General features: G+C 42.4%; 1 protein-coding gene across 9 annotated transcripts in view; it reads left to right on the forward strand.

Moving 5' to 3' along the window:
- Positions 1 to 19,791, forward strand: part of Psme3ip1 (proteasome activator subunit 3 interacting protein 1) — a 29,199-nt gene extending 9,408 nt beyond the window's left edge. For 4 of the 9 annotated variants that reach the window (XM_021654982.2, XM_021654981.2, XM_060392195.1 and 1 more), the window contains 7 exons: positions 2,752 to 2,848; positions 3,268 to 3,405; positions 4,083 to 4,181; positions 4,783 to 4,904; positions 9,397 to 9,527; positions 13,066 to 13,130; positions 18,889 to 19,791. In XM_021654982.2, the coding sequence (XP_021510657.1) occupies positions 3,279 to 3,405; positions 4,083 to 4,181; positions 4,783 to 4,904; positions 9,397 to 9,527; positions 13,066 to 13,130; positions 18,889 to 19,106 (762 nt within the window). In that variant the 5' untranslated portion in view covers positions 2,752 to 2,848; positions 3,268 to 3,278 and the 3' untranslated portion in view covers positions 19,107 to 19,791. Of the gene's footprint in view, positions 1 to 2,751; positions 2,859 to 3,267; positions 3,406 to 4,082; positions 4,182 to 4,782; positions 4,905 to 9,396; positions 9,528 to 13,065; positions 13,131 to 18,888 lie in introns of all 9 variants that reach the window. The other 5 variants (XM_060392198.1, XM_060392197.1, XM_060392196.1 and 2 more) reach the window with 2 other exon arrangements.
- The last annotated feature ends 326 nt before the right edge of the window (positions 19,792 to 20,117 follow it).

Here is a 20,117-nt window from a genome sequence, read left to right on the forward strand (position 1 = left end):
GCTGGGATTACAGGCATACATGTGCCACCAGGCTAGGCAAGTTCCACTGCTGTGAAACATATCTCTCTCAAGTCTTGTAGGATTAAAATACTGGCTGTTTTCTTTGGAAAAGCAGCAAGTTAGGAGTAGGAGTTAGCTTCCTGTAATTGAAGCATTATCATGTTGGAAAAGACTCAGCTTTTGTCATTTTGAAGATTAAATTTATGTGTGGAATTCATAGGAACAGAGATTTCAGAGCAAGAATTGTAAGGTTGAGAGGGAGTTGGCTGCCTAGAAAGGGAGTACAGTGGCCTATCTTGAAGGTCTAAAAGAGGAATTGGCTGATTCTTTCCTTGATGTATGTGATGGATTGTGATGTCAGGTGGAGTCTGTAAGGACCTGTCCTGTTGCGAGTTATTTGCTAGGAAATAGAAGTATCGGAAGGAAAAGAGACAGCCAATACAGGGTAAGAAGGGAGAGTTACAGCGAACAGTAGAAAGGGGAAGCAAGGGTTCAGCTTATTTCACCTACATAGTTTACATTCTCTGCTGGGTTCATTTCATAAGTCATTGGCTCTTGTTTCCTAAGAGATTGCTCCAAAGAGCTTGAGGAATTTTGCAAAGTCACAGAGACAGGGTAATCCTGCTTTTGGCCCAAGCATCCGGCTGGAGGCCTTGGGTGGAGCTGCTACATCTGGAGAAGCCCAGGTGAGGGTAAAGGCTTCTCTCAGTTTACTTAAGTTTTCTTTCTAGTAATTTTCACAATTCTCAAGTTTCTCAACTAAACTTCAGCAGTAGGATGGATTCAGGCTAAGATGAATTCTTCTATTTTGAATGTTTGGGTTTAATGCCCTGATTCCATTTTTTTTTCTTTAATAACAAAACCATTATACTCTCAGCACTGGAATTTGATAGAGAAAAAAAAATAGCTGAAATTGACATGCCCTTGTTTTCTCATTCTTCTTCCCATGTGGAGGAATGAGCTCAGAGCCTAGTACTCAGAGCTCCCTACCCAACTGTGGTGGTTTGAATGAGAATGGCCCCCATAGGCTCATATATTTGAAATCTTGGTCTCCAGTTGGCAGAACTGTTTGGGAAGGATTAGGAGTGTGGCCTTGTTGGAGGTATGTTACTGGAGATGAGCGGTGAGGTTTAAAAGCCCCTCTACATTCCCAGTTAGCTCTCTCCCTTGTGTTTACAGATCAAGATGTCAGTTCCCTCAGCTGCTGCCTCAGTGCCACGCCTGCCTGCCTGTTGCCAAGCTCCCTGCCTTGATGGTCAACAGGCTCTAACCCTCTGAAATCCTGAGGCCCAAATTAAATTTTTTTTTCTTCTATCAGTTGCCTTGATCATTCTTTTTTGTTTTTGATGATGATGTTCTTTAACAGCAATAGAATAGTAAGACACCATCCCTTAATTTTTTTGAAATAAGATCTCATTGTGTAGCATAAATTGACCTCTAGCCCATTTTTCTGCCCTAACTTTCTGAGTGCTGAGATTACAAGTATTAGTTACCATATTTAGCCATGTTTTTGTTTTAATTAAGAATATGTGGTTTCTGAGGAAGAGTATGATGAAGTGGATAAAAATGTGAATTTTTTTATATGTGTGTATGTGACAAGGTGTCATTATATAGTACATGCTGGACTGGCCTCGAACTTGCTGTGCATTCTAGGCTTATCTTGAACTCATGACCCTCCTGCGTCAGTCCTCTTGAGTGTTGGGATTACAGTCAGGTGGCCACCATACCTAGCCAAGAATATGAAAATGAGATGTCAGGCTTGGATTTGATTCTCAACTCCACCACTTGCTGCCTGTGCACTTTGAACAGATGACTGAACCTGGGGTTCAGCTTCAAGTGTGACAAGACTTTCTCATAGGCTCTTTATGCATGGAAATCTGATAACACGCAAAAAGTCTGTACCACATGGGAAGAGCTTCAAATTGTTGGTTGCTTTTTGAGGCTTTTTATTATTATTTATTTTATGTGTTGGTGTATTTTACCTTCATGTATGTCTGCTAGAAAAAGATGTTGGATCCCCTGTGAATAGAATTGCAGACAATTGTAAGCCAAAATGTAGGGACTGGGAATTGAGCTCTGATCCTCTGGAAGAGCAGTCAGAGGTCTTAGTCACTGAGCCATTTTTTTAGCTCCAGATTTAGTTTGGAAATGTGGTTTCTGAGGAAGAGTATGATGAAGTGGATAAAAATGTGAATGGAGACTAACTAAGCTAGATTTCGTTTCTAGTGAACTGTTATTTGGGTAGTCAGAGGTCATTTTGGAATGGACATTGGGTTGTATTTGTGCCCCTTGGTGGGTAGTGATGATGTAGAGAACACAAAACATGCCTGAGTACATGATTAACCCTAATTCTTGAGAAAAAAATTAAAACAGCAACACAAGGCTGGCACATGCTAGGAAAGTGCTATAGCACTGTGCCACATCCCCAGCTCCAAAATGTTGACTTTTAAGAGGAGTAAAACTTTCCTGCCTTTTATTTCCTTCTCCCTGTTTCTCTGAAGAGTTGAGGAAAGAGTAGAAAGGAAGTTTGGTGTCTTTGTATATCAGGATATACATAAAGGGATTGGAGGTGTAGGAGTAAGAAAGCCTGAAGTCAGAGTCCTCAGTGGCATGGATGTGGCCGCTGAATCACAGGGAGGATGGTCAGGGCCGGCAGCAGCACCCACTTAATGCCCTAGAGCGTGGCGCTGAAGGTTAGGAGAGCCTGGCTCTTCTGCTCTCACTCTTTACATTCATGTTTTGTGTGCCTAGACCTGTCACCTCCCTGCTGCGCAGACCTGACTTTACTTCTAAGGCTTCTTGAGTACCTGAGAGTCTCCATTAGAATCTGCCGTGGAAGCAAGAACAGGTAAATCAAGGTAGTGTCATGTTCTTGAGACAGCAACTGAATGAAGGTGCAGTGACAAGTTTTACAGCTATAACGCTGGATACAGGCTTAGAACAAGTGTGGTGCTACAGAAATACCTCCAGTGTGACATACTGTAGAACACTGAGTTCTAAGAATGATCCCAGAACCTCTTGCTGACTGTGGATAGCATGGATGTTTACTGCCTGGTAAGCCAGGATAGCCCCCATGTAAAAGGCTCCAGGTCTCAAGTGCTGTAGTACAGATGTGCATTACCACAGCCAGTATATGTGGTGCTGGGGACTGAACCAGGGCCTCGTGCACGCTAGGCAAGCAGCATACCAACTGAGCTACATCCCTATTTTTCTTAAGAATTTTAATTGTAGTTCTCCTTTGATTTTTTTTTTTTTTTTGCCCTGTAGACTATTCCATTATGGATGGAGGGGATGATGGTAACCTTGTCATCAAAAAGAGGTTTGTGTCTGAGGCAGAACTAGATGAGCGGCGCAAAAGGAGGCAAGAAGAATGGGATAAAGTCCGAAAACCAGAAGACCCAGAAGGTATACTGACCTCAAGTTGGACATCACTTATTAAGCCATTTTTAAAAAATTATTTGTTTATTTTTATGTGCATTGGTGTTTTGTCTACATTTATGTCTGTATGAGGATGTCAGATGCCCTGAAACGGGATTTATAGACAGTTGTGAGCTGCTATGTAGGTGCTGGGAATTGAATCCAGGTCCTCTGGAAGAGCAGCCGGTGCTCTTAATTGCTGAACCACCACTGCAGCTCCTCATTTAACTCGTTAATCCTCTCAAAGCGCTGCCAAGAAGGTGCTAATTGTCCTCACTAGAGTTTAGGAACCAAGCTCACAGGATGAAGGAACCTGTGTAAAGTCTCTACAGCAGAGCCAGTACTCCATATTTGCCCTCTTCTCTCCACCACCTTCCAGGAGATTCTGCTGGTCTCTTCCTTGTTACAGGTGGAAGCACAGTTTGAATCAAGGATGCTGCTGCTAAGTTTGGACGGGCTGCTCATGCAGTTAGCAGGGTGGCACCGATGGCTGCCTTTGAAAATGCCTGCCCGTTCTGTCTGAGGTGCAAAGGGACGCTATAGGCTTTGTGTTATTTTCACCTCAGACCGTTTAGAGACTTACCCATTTTTTCAACTCTTTGTGATTCCAAAATAATATGAAGCAACCAAAATTCTGTGTTTCCTTTATCCCATCTTCCTTTCAGAATGTCCAGAGGAGGCTTATGACCCCCGGTCTCTGTACGAGCGGCTGCAGGAGCAGAAAGACAGGAAGCAGCAGGAGTATGAGGAGCAGTTCAAATTCAGTAAGCTCCAGAAAACCACATTCCAGGGACTCACTGGGCCTTTTGACATACTTTGGCCTCAGTGTTACTAGCAGTAGAATTAATATTGATTATCCAGCTTCCTGGAGCTCATTCAGTGGAAGAAAAGACCATCTTCTGCCTTATAAGCCACAGTGAACATTTGTACTTAGAGCTTAAGGTACCATTTAAATTCCATGCTACTATCTAGTAATGGAGAAATGTTTTGACTCTGTGCCATGCTGTTTATAAAAAAGCCATGGTGTTTAACAGTTCTCTTAATTTGCCTGAAGAATCTGCTGCTGATTTAAAACAGAAAAGGGCCAGCAGTGTGGCCGGGTGGGAACGAGTTCTTGAGTGAACTGACAGACTGAGTTGATCCCCAGATCCCACAGCTAGAAGAAGAGAATTGAATCCCAAGGGTTGTCCTCTGGCCTTTACATGTGTGCCATGGCACATGTGTACACATAGATACAGCATCCACACAATAAATGAATGAATGAATGAATGAATGGTTCTTTTTTAAAATGTAGGAAAGGAAAAATCAAAGAAGATTATGTTTCCTGTAGTCTTCTTAGTGCTCTTTGTTCAATTATTTCCCCAGAAAACATGGTAAGAGGTTTAGACGAAGATGAGACCAACTTCCTTGATGAGGTTTCTCGGCAGCAGGAACTGATAGCAAAGCAGCGACGAGAAGAAGAGCTGGAGGAACTGAAGGAGTACAGAATATCCTTTGTGCTTGGGGAGAAATGACTCCTTTTTCTCACAAAGAGAAAGTGTCCTACCTAGTCCCAACAGTTTGTTAGCACTGATGTCCCCATGACTCTGGATGGTTGGCTGTGATTGGTGGTGTGTGTTGCTCATGCACATCTATTGTAATCAGCATTCCTCATTTTTCAGGATTAGGTGGCCGTAAGGTCTCATGGTCAATAGCAGGGTATTCTTGCCTTGTAGGATTAGACTTAAACAGATGGGCAATGTAGCCAGTCTCGCTGGGGAGAAATTGGCTCCTGAGGTTTAAAAGGGCATGTTTATGATCTTTTATAAGCATGTGTCTGCACAGTACCTGTCTGCTGAAGTCAAAGATGATCATATCCTCTGCCCCACTCTTTAACTTCCTGCTTTATTTTTTTGACATAGGACCTCTCATGAACCTGAGTACTGCTGTAAGAGCTAAGCTGCCAGTACACTCCTAGGATCTGCCTGTCTCCACCATTGCCTGGGTTTACACAGGTGCTCAGGATTTGAACTTGCCCAGATAGTGCTTTTACTCATGAGCCATCTCCCCAGATCTAAAAAGCCATGTTAAGAAACATTCCTCTCACTCTTCTATTTTCAGCAAGATTAGACAATCCTCCTGTACACCGAGACTATTTCTGTAGTGATGACCATGAAGGATCATTTTACTTTGCCTTAATATTGCCTTGTTAGAAGCATCCACTTGTATATCTTCCCCCCCTTTTTCTGAGATCTCACTACATAGATCAGGTTGGCCTCAAAGTTGTGACTGTCTTGCCTCTTGAGTGTTGCGTTACAGACACCTTCTACATGCCTTTGAATGTCTTATGGGCACCTCCAAGTCTAACTTAGCTCATGAAAAATTCTCGGTTCACACCGCATTGACTCTTAATCACATTTCCCTTCATTAGAGTCTTTTTCTGATCTTCTAGTCTTCTCTACTCTGCCTTAGCCAAAATTCCTTACAAAGGTACTCCAAATTTGTCTAAATCTTGCTGTCCTTCTTGTCACTGCATTTTCTTCTGTATGTCTAGGATAACTACTAATTCATTTCCACTTGTACTCTTATTCCCAACATTCTAGTCTTTGGGCAGAAATGGGAAATTCTAAAAGTTACATGTTGTCATGTGGCTTTACTATTTGAAATATTCTAGTGATCTTTGTGACATTTAGTCTAAAGTAGACGCCTCCCCCTCCCTCAACAGGATCTCCAATTCTCACTAGACTGGAATTCACTTTGTATTCCAGGCTGGTCTTGAACTCACAGAGATCCACCTGCCTCTGCCTCCTGAGTTCTGGGACTAAAGATGTACATTGCCATGCCTAGCTCAAGTCAGCATTCCCTGATCAGATGCGACCCAGCTCTGCATGACTTAGGGTAAATCATCTGCCCCTGGTGTTTTGTAGCCACTTTTCCTCATGTTCACTGGACTCTAGCCTCTGGCCTTTAGGTTTCCCTCTCATCAAATGGATTAGATTTCAAGGCCTCAAATTCATGGTTTTCTCAATGTGCAATGTTCTTCCCTCAGATTTCCCAAGGCTCGCATTTCATGGCTTAGGTCTCAGCTCTGCCTTCCTTTTTTTAAGCACCCTATTATGTAGTTGCAACCCCTGACTATTGTCTGTAATACCATTTGGTGGTATTTAGAGTATTATCCAGGGACTTAAACATTCTAAGCACATGTTCTACTATTGAGCTACACCCCAAGCCCCATAATTTTGTTTTAAATAGAGGATATTTTCATTTGTTTGCTTTGGCTCATTTTACCTCTTTACTACTGGAATGTAAAATAAGTGCTGTAACAACAGAATGACTGATTTTTCCCAATGCCTAGAATATAATACTTTTTCAATAAATTTATAAATAGATGAGAAATAACCTACAAGAGCTACTGGTAGGCCATCCTAATTTTTATCCTCCTGTGAGGCAGCTTATTTGGGTGTTTCAAGTTTGTAAGTTGAGTAAACTCACTGTTCTGTTTGAACATGCTTCATCTGTGAATTGATAATTGATAGGAGGACAGTCAGTGTGAGTCCCTGGCTGGCTTAGAATTCACTGTGTAGACAAGGCTGGACTCAAGGGATCCACCTGCCTCCTCAGAGCTTAGAATTAAAGTTGTCTGCCAACTATGCCTGGTTTGATGGTAGGATTCTATATTTGTGCTAGCTAGTGTTTTCCAGCAGAGCATGTGTAGTAGGTCCATTAAACAGTGATGTAGGCAGAGGCTTTGGACTTAATGTCAGTCAGCACTGGGAGTATGAGTACTGCCAGCCTTGCTTCTGTCAGTGGCATTTGGGTGCAGTCTGAGGCTAGAATAATAATATGAGCTGACATGTGTGAGATAGGCAGCTCTTTCTATATCATGTTTCAGACCAGCCTTTTTTACACTTTTCACATAAATTGTTTTATTTTAAGTTGGCAGAATAGCAGAAAAATGACTACCAGAGGAACATTCTAGACGGTGGTGCTGTGAGTGTAAATGCCCTTCAGTTTTCAACTAAAAGGAAGGAAAGAGCCAGAAGTGGCTCATCTAATAGTCTAAAATCTTTGAGATGTGTTTGTTTTAGAGGGAGAGGGTTTAGATATGAATGAAAAAATAGCACTACTTATTCCCTTCCAAAGGTTGGAACTTTCCTTTAACTTCTGAAAACATTTATTAGTTGAGGAGCAGGAGCACGCACATGAAGGTAGGGCAAAGGACAGCTGGTGGGAGTCAATTCACTCCACCGCCTGGATTGTCAGGCTTGCCACTAGCGCTGTCACCAGCTGGGACATCTGAGGGCCTTTTTCTCTATTTTAAAAACATGAAAAGTTAAATATTTTCTTTTTTTAAAAATCTATATCTTGTTATTTAAAATACATCATTTTGGTGTGTGTTGTTTTTTTTTTTTTTTTAGCTCTGTGCCTTAGTGACAGAGTTATAAGTAGAAACTGCAATGTGCTAATGATTTTGACATTTTTTACTAGGAAAATTAAATCTCTTGTTTCTTTCATTTTTCCCTCTTATAAAAATGAGCACTTAGGGCTGAGAAGATTGCTCAGCTGTTAAACCCTGATGTCCTGATCCCTGGGATGCATCTAGTTGAAAGAGAAAGCTGACTCCCAGCAGTTGTCTTGAACTTCTATACACTTGTTGGAATACATGCACTCCATCTCCCATTGTGTGTTTAAATGTAATTTTAAGAAAATAAAGATTGAGGGCTGGCAAAATGGCTTAGTCAGTGAAGATATTTGCCACCTAGCCTGATGACCTGAGTTTGATTCCTATGTCCAGTACCCAGTTTTTTTGTTTTGTTTTGTTTTTTTCTTCAAAGGTTGTGTCTTGGATTTCTTGGACACTAGATGTCACTGTTGTCCAGTAAGGCACTATTACATCTTAATAGCTTGCACCATGTCAGATATCTACCTGCTTAGTAAGTTTCGAGGAAGCCTAAAATGGAAGGTGCTAGTGGAGAGAACAGCAGGAGTGAGCTAGCCATGAGCGTGACGTGACAAATACTTTGCTTAGGGCCTTTTCTCCTTTTTGTGGTCCTGGAGGGTATACTAGGACTTTACATGTGCTAGGCATTCTCTCTACACTGACATATGTTACCAGCCTTTTTATTGTGAGACAGGATCTTTCTAACTTTCCCAGGCTTGATCACTCTCTAACCCAGGGTAGAGCTTACCCTCTCAAGTAGCTGGAATATAGGCCTGCACCATCAGGTCGCGCTTGCCTCTCTCTCTCTGTGTGTGTGTGTGTGTGTGTGTGTGTGTGTGTGTGTGTGTGTGTGTGAGATATACATGTGGAAAGTTAGAAGACAGCTTGTAGGAGTCTGTTCCTCCTTCCTCCTTCTACCATGGGTGTTCTGGGAGTTGAACTCAAGCATTGTGGCACGTGCCTTTACTCCTTGAGCCATCTTACCAGCCACAAAACAAAGATCTTAAGGAATATAAAGGAAATTGAAAAATTATATTACTTCCTTAGAAATACACCTTACCTCTCAAGGGTGAAATTGAGTTTTGCAGAGGGTCCTCATGACTGTCAGTGACACTGAGTTGTGAACCACGAGGACTTGTCCTGGTGCAGCATGTCAACGTACTTCCAGGAAGAAGGTTTCAAATGAGGACCTCCGCAAACATAACACAGGAGCCTGAAGGCCGTTTTCAAAAGCATGAGCAGGCTGGGCACATTCAGGAGTCTGATACAGGAGGTTACTTGGCAAAACAAGTCATAAAAACAAGTCTTGGGATTGTCCTGACCTCCACACATGCACATAGTGAAATACACATGCCTTTATTCACATACACATGTTCACAAACACATGGGATCTGGTGGGTTAGGTGTGTATCCCAACCACTTGGGAGGATAAGACAGGCAGGTCTCTGGTTTAAGTTCTGCCAAGCAGCCTGTGGATTATATTTGTTGTCCTCCAGATTTATCTTTGCTTTATAGCATTTCTTCCTTTTGGTTAATCTGACCCTTAACCTGTAACTCACAGTAATCTCAACAAGGTTGGAATTTCTGCAGAAAATAAGGAAGTAGAGAAGAAGCTGTCTGTGAAACCCATAGAAACCAAGAACAAGTTCTCCCAGGCAAAGCTGTTGGCAGGAGCTGTGAAGCATAAGAGGTCAGCGAGTGCACAGTGTAAATCTCCCTCTGGCCACTTACTCTGAAATGCCACTTGTAATGGTACCCAGAGCGAATGGTTATTCATCATGATGCTGTGACAGTGCTGTAGTGTGCTTGCCTTTCTCTCCCCTGCCGGAGTTAGTGTCTCTACAGCCTTTGACCCTAGACTGACTGAATCACTCATTTAGCTGGCATACAGCTCCTTTTCATTGAGCACCTGCCGGGTGTTAGACTTCCTCTAACGGTCTCACAGGTTTCTCTCACCAGTTCCACAGAATGTCATTTATTATGACACGTTTTACAGATGGAAAGACAACTGGAGATGTGAAGAGCTTTTGTCCTAGGTTGTACAGTAACAAAGCAAGAGTTCAGTGTTTAAGCTTTTGTGTCTCTAGGCAAATGAGGCATGAAGCGCCTCAGGGCTATTTGTGAGGGGTGACAGGTTGGAGAAGCACAGCTCTGCCCGGAAGTTAGAGAAAGGCTTAGAAAGTTGTTGATGGGATAGAGCACCAGGGCTCTGATTGCAAGCAAGGGAGAAAACAACCCAGAGAGCAGCTGTTACAAAGGCAGAGTGAACATGGCAGCTGTGACGGCGTCATAGGCCTGGCTGCCGCTCACTTTAACTGATGCGGGGGGTAGCGCTGCCGTAGATTCTGATAAGTCTTTGTCATGTTTCCTCTTCCCTTTTCAAATCCTGAAATGGCACCAGAGTGATTGAATCAGCTTGACCAACCAGACCGTGGGCGAAATGATGTTAAGTGCAGTCTATTAGGAAAATCAATATGGTGTACTGGCAACGAGCCACATGTTTTGAATAGAGTATATTGATGCAGTCTTGTGGTTTGGCACAACATCTATCTGCTGCAGATGTTCCTAAGAACACTGAGCACATGTAAAATGTCATCGTGGTACAGCAGCGGCAGGGGAGGATCCGTGGTCTGAGGAGGGCCCTTAACAAACCAGGGATCTTTTATCTCCACATAAGCGTTTCAAAGTCCACCAGCTCCAAGGAATCATACATGGGCCAGTTTGATGAGCTCTCCTGGTGGGCAGTTAGCCTTTGGGTACTCCTGCTGTTGCCAAGTGGGTTTTCCAACTGTCTCAGTTGATTAACTTTCTGTCATAACTAGGGAGGGCTGTGCTAGCTTACTTGCTCATCTGTATGGAGGCTCTCTTGGGTTTTCAAAGTACATCATTTAATGTTGCTTTCACAGCAAGGTGGCACGTTAGACTCTTAGGGCAGGAATTTCTGATCTTCCCTGCCCTAATTTATTAAAATAACATGAGAATTTATCCTAGCCTTCACACCAATTCTGGTTCAGTGAATTTAAAGTGTGGGAGTCCAAGCCATTAAAGTTGTGTGGACGATTCAGATTCCCTGTGAAAATCTGGAATCACCCAGAGTGTGTATGTAGCATCAAAACAAAACAACCTGCTTCATATCTTTAAAGAAATCATCTTTGCTTTTTTCAAGTTTACACTTAACATTTATTGTTATAAATTCCTGTGGGATGCCCACGCTCATTCATTTTCAGTCTTTTCAATTAGAAGCACTAAAGGCTATTTACTTCTTCCAGCTCTCATTGAATACAGCTTTATCTTTCCTTCTGTGTATTTAAAATTGCTAGTGTGATTTCTTCTTTGCCTCAGGAATAATGTTGAAATATATTTAAAATTTTTAATATTGAGTTAACTTGTTCATACTTCACTTGGTTCTAAAATGTTCCTCCAGACATATTACTATCTAATACAGTATTTTTTCCTTACTAATTTATAACTTGTGTAATTGTGGTTTGTAGATCATGATTTTTATTTTAAGGCAGAGTCTCACTGTGTAACCTTGGCTGGCCTGGAACTTGCTATAGACCAGGCTACTCTTGATACCTGCCTCTGCCTCCCAACTGCTAGTATTACAGGTGTGCTCTTAGACTGTGTCCTTGTTCCTGAAGCTAATGTTCTAAGCGAGTTTGAGGAGACTCTGTTTGTGTCTTTCTATCCCTGTCTCTGTCTCTGTCTCTACCTGTGGATCAGGATGTAGATCTCAGCGACTGCTCTAGAACCATGCTTCCCACCACGATGATAATGAGCTAAATCTCCAAAACTCAACTAAATGCTTTCTTGTAAGAGTTGATCTGGTCATGGTGCCGCTGTACAGCAACAGGACAACTAGAATACCAGGATTTTACTTAGTTCAGATGTAGTCAGGTTGACAAGGAAGAATGGGCATCACCATACCCCAGCCTTTTCCATGCTAATATTTGCCTTGATCCTCTTTTTATCTATACTTCTAGTTATAATCTTCTGGGTATTAAGTTTTTAGGGGTTTGTTTTCATTTTATTCAGTTTGTAGATAAACACCTTTAAATGCCTTTAAAATATATTTACTTAATCTGTTTTTTACTAGTTTGTGTAGTGTATATTCAGATTTCAAAATATAATTTCTACCATCTTACTATTGTCTTTTTACTTTTGTTCTTTATTTTATTTATTATTTATTTATAGAGCAGGGTGTATGGATTTCAGTTTGTCCTCAAAGTCACTGTACAGCCAAAGATGACCTTGGACTTCTGATCCTCCTACTCTACCTAAGAACTGGGATTACAGGAGTATGCTACCATGCCTGGTTTATGCTAATTTGGGGGTTGAACCCACAGAGCTTTCCCAGGGTATTGGCCATAGTCTACCAACTGAACTACATCCCCAAGCCTTTCTCTTTTGTTTTGAAAGTATTTTTTTCTTATATTCTTGCTTTGGGGGGGGGGGGGGAAATGAGTAAGACCTTAATTTTTTTTTCATTATGTGTACTTTGTTTTTTTCTTTTAGTGATAGGCCTTGAAACTTACCAGGCTGGCATACTCAGCAAAACTAAATAGCTGTCTTCCTACCTTACAAAAGTATGCAAACAGAAGACCTTGGGCCAGGGCTGTAGTTCTATGCTAAAGCACTTGCCTGCTGTTGAGAAGCTGTGGGTATAATCTCCTCCTTCCAAAGAGACTTCTGATCCTGTGCTACATTCACTCTCTTCTATATACTACTATTGCTCCAGACCTTATTGTGTTTTATGCCACAAATTAGACTCTGGCTCATATATATATGAGATAACCTGTTTAGACTTACATCACCATCTTTTCCACTGGAATAATGTCTCTTTCCATTGAAATGTATTCTTTTTTTTTTTTTTTAACGTATTCTTTATATAATGTGTTAGTGAAAATCTTTTGGGTGACTTTGCATGTTATCAGAAATATTTCCTTAAATTTCTGTCATTGTGAATACTCTTGAAATCTGTCAGTGGTTCTACCCAAGTTGAATGATAAAGATGACAGAAAGGCTAAGTTTGCATACTCTGTCCTTCGGTTTCTAACAGATGTTATATTTGGGAAGAGGTTAGGAAGTGAGATGAGGGCTTTTCACTCCAATCACCCCAGCTCCTTGAGACTGCCTCAGACTCTCTTAAATATTTGTGGTGCCCTGATTTTCTAGGTGTTGATTCCTAAGATTCAATGTAGCTCAATTCACTGTGCTTTTTGTTACAGCTCAGAAAGTAGCAATAGTGTGAAGAGACTGAAAACAGACCCTGGCCCAGATGACAAGGCTCAAGGTGGGTGTGGTCCCTTCATTCTACTCTTGATAGACAGGACTCACTGCATCTTATGTAAAGGGATGCATTATTTTTCTTTAAACAAGCCTGCCAAACTCTTAACTAGGAACTTATACCTCAAATATGTCAGCTGCCCTACAAAAGTAGTCTGTTACAAACCAGTAGCACTGATAAATAACAATTGAGTTGTCCCAGGAGTGCTTATAATCCCTAGTCAGATGACCTCTGCTCACAAAGGGTTCTTCTCTGTCTTGCCAAATGTCAAGTTTCTAATTTCACTGTGGGAGATACCATGCCAAGCTCCTGCTGATATGGTTGGGTTGGGCTGAGCCTCAGAGTCTTTTTATGACTTTTTATGTGATGAAATCTGCCTCTTTATTAGGTAGCATGAAATTTTAAGTAAAGGGGAGTATTCTTGGGCCTGAATGAGGAACTCAAGAGTTTTTTAGTTCCACTTGTGGGATTGAGGATCTAAATTCAACTCACTTGGTCATCTGTAAGACAGGGCTTACATTTACTTCTTTTTCAAACAAATACTATATGCTTTTTAAATTGTTTCTCTACACTACCAGGAATGGTAGCTGTACCTTTAAAAAGGATCATGAACGAACAGCCTCTTCCCACACCCTCTTCGTCTTTCATTTCCACAGAGAAACACCATTGTACATTTCTTATGTCTGCATCCAGACCTGTTCTCCATATGCAGAAGCAGTTTTACATTTGTCATTCTAAATGCTGCCTTCCTGTCCCTACATTCTTGTACAAGCTAGGCAAGAAATACCTTTCTCTGCTGGGAGGAAAAACCCTAGAAGAAACCAGCAGTCCTTAAAGCTTGCTTCAGTCTTGCCCTTTGCAGGGGAAGGCTTTGCCTTGGTCCTCAGAAGGTAGCCTCTACTCTGACAGAAATTCAACTTCCCCGCTGAAAATTAGCTTGAGCAGAGCCAACAAACATGCAAGATGGCCTATGTACTCTCTCCATCTGCCTGCATTCCAAGAACATTCTCTATTCATAATTTCCTGTGCTAAGTTGATATGACAATGTGGTCCAGCAAAGGCAGGAGCTGGCAGGAAACATCCGCAAATGGTGAGATCAGAGGGCACCGTTTTGTTCTCTTTGAGCAGTTAACTGCTTTTGGAATGAAATTTGTCAGAGTTGCAGTCTCTTTTCTCTCTTGAAACTTCCTAGATAATTGGAGGTTCTGGTCCTTTCACTTAAGCGATTCCAGTGTCACAGTGGTTCAGATTCCTGCCGCAGCTCTGTACTTCACTCCATCCTTCCATAAGCCAGCTACAGCCCTCCTCAGCACTCTGAACTTGATTCTTTGTTTTATTCTCTGCTTCTGAAAGCATTCTGTGTGGTGCATAATAATATAACAAACACTCAAGGAATGAATTATACAACTCATTGTCATGTCTCAAATATTAAAACTATCAGATTTTTACCGTCATCTTACCCTACCCCATTCTGCTATGACTGAAATGGCCAGGATGCTCTTTGAATTTTTATATTTGCCTTTTAAAAACAATGTCTGCATCAGTAATATATGTATATAATAATTTATAAATGGGGGTAAAAGGAGCATAGTAAAAAGTAAGTCTCCCCTGCTCGTAAGCCACCAGTTTCTTCCCAGGCCATACACTGCTGCAGCTTCTCATGTTTTGTTTTCAGGCTTTGTCATGACATGTGCATGGGCATGTTCCTGATTCTCCCCACATTGCATATTTTGTCCTACTTGTCACCCTTTTTATTTAGCACATCCTACAGACCATTCATTTCCAGTGAAGACACAAGCTTGTCATTCTTTCCTTCCCTCTTCCACCACAGTCCTGTTGATGGACACCAGAGCCTTTCCACCAAGTATGCCGAGCCACAGCCCCAGCCCAAGATTCTTTATTTTTGACACTGCCTACTGTCCTAGTTTGCTTCTCTTCGCTGTGATAAACTTCAGCCAAACTAATCTGGGGAGGAAAAGGTTGATCTTACACTTCCAGTTTTCAATCCATCCCTATAAGAAGTCAGGGCAAGAATTCAGCGGGAGCAAAGCAGGAGCCATGAAGATACTGCTTCCTGGCTTTCTGTCTATGGCTTCTTATGCCATCTGCTTGGGGTGGCACTGCCTGCAGTGGGCTGGGCCCTCCCACAGCTATCATTAATTAAGAAAATGCCCCACAGACATACCCACAAGTCAATCTATGAGGGCAATTCCTCAGTTGAGGTTTTGTCTTCTCAGGTGATTCAATTTTTGCCAAATTGACAAACAGTTACCAGCGCAGCTTCTGTAGACACCTCCCTTTTGCTGCTATAAACAGTTCTCAGAACATTATTAATGTTGTGAGAAGTCCTTTCCCCTAGAAATATAAACAACATCTGTGCCCATTTTAGAAGGCCCCAAAAACAAACCAAAGTAAGATTCTACCAGAATTCATTCTGAAGAACCAGTGTTAATTGGGCTTGCTTACAGAAAATGAGTGAGAGGTTACTGCAGAGAGGTTAGTGAGAGATTCCAGAGCAGCCACACTGGGGGTTGGTAGAGGCTTCACCTAGCATGGATGATGGTTTGCCTCCCTTAGCTGCATAGATAGAGCTTCCCTCAGCCTTCCCCAGCACCTTCTAAATATCCCCACACTCTATCCCAGCTTCAGTTAGGGCAGAATCATATATGGCCGGGAGGAGTGCCTAAAGTCTCCTTTTATGGCACAAAGATGATCACAGTCTTTCTGTGATTATTTGGGTTGTTTTGTTACTTAGGAGCTTTTCCAGGGAAAGCCTTGGCACTGTGCCCGGAGCCTGGAAAAGACCCTTCACCTTTAGAAAGGGAGATCCAGTGACCCTTCCTACCCTCTCCTCCTCTGAGGGAACATCAGTAGTCAACAGGCCTGATCAGAATGGTCTCTTGCAAGCAGCCACAGCTGATCTGATAAAGATAGTGGTTATTTTATTCCAAGGACCATGTTCTGCAACAGTTGGTTAAGTTTGGAGGTCATTGCCAAATTTCCTTGAGCTGTTTCACACGGTTCCTTCTTAATACATCATTTCTGTTCCTGTGTTTAGAACTCAGGTTTTATTGTTCTGTGAACTGCTCCTGTGCTCCTGTCATCTGTGTCTTCTTTTAAAAAACAAGAAACAAAAACAAGGTCTCATGTAGGTCAAGCTGGCCTCAGACTTACTTTGTAGCCAGACTTACTCTGTAGTCAGCTTCTAATCTTCCTGCCTCTGTTTCCCAAGTACTGGGATTATAGGCATGCATTACTGTCTTAGGGTTGCTGTTGCTGTGGTGAAACACCATGACCAAAAGCGAATGGGAAAGAAAGGGTTTATTTGGGTTACACTTCCATATAACAGTTCATCAGAAGCAGGAGCCGATACAGAGGCCATGGAGGGGTGCTGCTTCTTGGCTTGCTGCCCATTGCTTTCTCAGCCTGCTTTCTTTTTCTTTTTTAATTTTTTCTTTCTTGGTTTTTGTTGTTGTTGTTGTTTTGTTTTGTTTTTTTGTTTTCTTTTCTTTTCTTTTCTTTTTTTGAGACAGGGTTTCTCTGTGTAGCCTTGGCTGCCCTGGACTCTTTTTGTACACTAGACTGGCCTCTGCCTCCCCAAGTGCTGGGATTATAGGTGTGTGCCACAAAGCAGGGTCAGCCTGCTTGCTTATAGAATCCAGGACCACCAGCCCAGGGATGATGGCACCACCCACTATGGGCTGGACACTCTCAAATTAATCACTAATGAAGAAAATACCCTACAGCCAGATACTATCATGGCACTTTCTCAGTTGAGATTCCCTCCTTTCAAATAACTGTACCAAGTTGACATGAAACTACCCAGTACAATTGCCATGTCAAATTTTTTGCAGTGGGGGATCAAACCTAGGACTTTACACCATGCTAGACAAGGCCTCTGGTATAACTGAGCTGTCCCAGGGTGCTGCCGCTGCTGCTGCTGCAGAAGAGCAGAGGGATTATGATTATTACTGTTATTACAGACTCTCTGTTGGCCCTGGCTGGTATTGAACTTGAAGCAGTCTTCCTGTCTTAGCTTCCCAAGTGTTGGGATTGTAAATGTGCACTGCCATGCCCTGTTCTTTGTGTTTTTTTTTTTGGTTGTTGGTTGATTGCTTCTTTTTTTTTTTTTTTTAATTTTATTTTTTAGTGCTGGGGATCAAGCCCAGAGCCCAAGTACATGCTAAGCAAGCACCTACCACTGAATCATTTCCCCAGCCCCACAGCTTGTTTTACGTATTCTTTTAACAGATTAGAAGAGCTCTTTACATCTTAAAAGTAGTTAGCTTTTTTATATTTGTTGCAAACATTTGCCACTGCCTCCTTGAAACCATTATCGCTGTCTGCCAAGAACTGCTCTCATTCTGCCTTTTGAGATATTTGAGTATAGTTTATCTTTAGCAGTTTCTCCCTTCCCTACTAGAGAGGAACAGACACCCTTAGCTGAATTCTGTGTCGTAGACAACTGGTAACTCTTACCCTCTCAGTGTAGCCTTGGATTCAATGTCCCTTTTGCATTCTCTTGAGGTATCTGCACAAGTGAGATGTAAATTTGCAGAAGGCAAACCCCGAAAAAGTTTGTCAGTCCCAAGCAGTGACTTAGGAATGCTGAGCTTTGCGTTCCAGTGAGCTTTGGCATCACTTTCGTGCAGAATCTTCTACTGTAGTTTTATTGTGTTAAACTCTAACCTGTCTACTTAGCAATTTATTTGACTCTACCAAGCAGAGAGAACACCTACATACAAGTTGTCACAGTGATTAAATGAGGCTGGAAGAAAGAATGGAGTACCATTCTCAGTTTAGGTTTGTTTGATTTTTGAAAATTTTGGTTTTTAATTGTGGCTGTATGTACATGCTTGGATGTGTGCTCATGAATTCAGCAACATGGAGACTGTCAGAGGGCTTCCAGGTCTTCCAGGTGGAAGTTACAGGTAGTTGCAATGTATGAACTGGCTGATACGAATGTTGGGAACTGAATTCAGGTTCTCTTCAAGAGCATAGGATGTGTGCTTTTAATCTCCAAACCATCTCTCCAGACTCCTAACTTTTCCTTTAATTGTCAAGTTCTGCATATTGTAGATTGAGACCTTTGTCATTGAAGTAGCTGAATCACTGTGCATATCCTTGGAAGAAAAGAGCCATATATGCCACTATATGTGGTGACATTGAACATGGTTTTATAGTGTTTCCTTCAGTGGTTCTCAGCATAAAAGAACTAAAAGCAAAAGTGATGATAAGTCATTTTCTGAGGTGCTCGTCTCCCCATCATGGGAAAATGGCCCTTAATATTTATAACGTCATGACTAATCACCGCTGGTTGGTATTCTGGTCCCTGAGGATGGCATCATAGAATTCTTAGTGCTGCTCACAGGTGGTCTCTTAGTCCAGCCTCCTATTGAGGACCACAAGAGAGCTAAGAAGGCATCAGCCCTGAGTCCCACTTGCGGTAATACCATGACTTGTGAAGACAGGGAATCAAACTATGATAGGTGATTCTAAATGGTTTGTTCCTCATCTCAGAACTGGTGGGTGGCAAGAGAGTGTGGGCAGGCTCCCTGTCCTAACTGTCTTTTCTCTTCTCTGTCAGTTCCTTCAACTGTAACACAAAGATGCCCAAAGTTTTCCCATGACTGCATAGAGTTCTGCAGTGCTGGGGCTTTTTTTTTCCTCTTTCAGAAAGCCCCAGCATGGTGTCAAGGGCCTGGGGATGACATCTTTAGCATTGGAAAGAGTGGTGACTAACCTCCAGTCCTCCCTTTTGCAGAGGCCCCATCCTGCATGTCTCTTGGAAGCCCTCCTCTGAGCGGACCCTCCATCCACTGCCCACCTGCTGCTGTCTGCATCGGCATCCTCCCTGGCCTGGGTGCCTACTCTGGGAGCAGTGACTCCGAGTCCAGCTCAGACAGTGAAGGCACCATCAATGCTACTGGGAAGATTGTCTCCTCCATCTTCCGAACCAATACCTTCCTCGAAGCACCATAGCTCCTGACATTACCATAGGGAGCATCTCCCTTAGAGGGTTAGATGTCAGTTCTGCCTCGGCATCACCTCCCTCAAAAAACTTCTTCACCTGTTTCCTGTGCACATGTGACATTTTAACGTAACCCAGAAATGAGCCACAGTCTACTTGTGGATCAAACCTTGCTTGATTTATATACTCCAGTACAGATGACCAAACCTGTCCCGTTGATGTGAGGTTGGGGTTCAGGCAAGTCTCTGAAATGCCACTGACAGTGCAAGGACAGGCACCAAATGGCTTACAAAGGTTCCCTGTACCTTATTGCTTTCTTCCTTTTTCTCCTCTCCTAGCAGCACAGGAAGCAAGGGCAGACATCTTGATATTCTATTGTAGATGAGTGGCCTGCTTGGTTCTACCATGTTGCGTGTGGACATAGAGAAAGGGGATGATGAGCTGATGACATGGAGCTCTCCCCAAAAACTATCCTTCCTGGAAGTTGTGTGGCTAAGTACAGATTACGAACCACACCCACAAGGCTGTGAGCCAACAGAGGTGACACTCTTCCATGTTGTTGTTCTCCCCTCTCCAGCCTGAGGAGGTAGGAAGGAGCGGATAATAAGGAAATGTCCCTCTTCTGCCCACCTTCTCTCCCTGAAAAAATGTTTTGATTTTGTTTTTGAAATAAAAGATTTAGTTTAAGATTCTGAACGTTAGAGAAGCAAACTTACTGAATCATAGCCAGAAACCATAACTGCCGATAGCTATGTTAAAGAGATGACTAATGCCTAGCAGTTTCTGGACTCCTCAGACTGCAAACTAGTGAGACATGCCTGCGTGATGTGGCTCTACTCTACTCCACAGGCACTGCTGTTTGCACATACAGAGTTGTAGCTTTTGACTGTAAAGCTATTTCCAGCCCAAGGTGTTGCCTCAGTACTTTTCCTTTATCCACTGTGCCCCATCCCCACCCACATCTCCTGAGCCATGAGCAGCCAAAAGCAGCATCAGGGTCTTGCCTGTTTCTGTCTCATGGG

This window comes from Meriones unguiculatus, chromosome 10 (assembly GCF_030254825.1).
Source record: "Meriones unguiculatus strain TT.TT164.6M chromosome 10, Bangor_MerUng_6.1, whole genome shotgun sequence".
NCBI lineage: Eukaryota > Metazoa > Chordata > Mammalia > Rodentia > Muridae > Meriones > Meriones unguiculatus.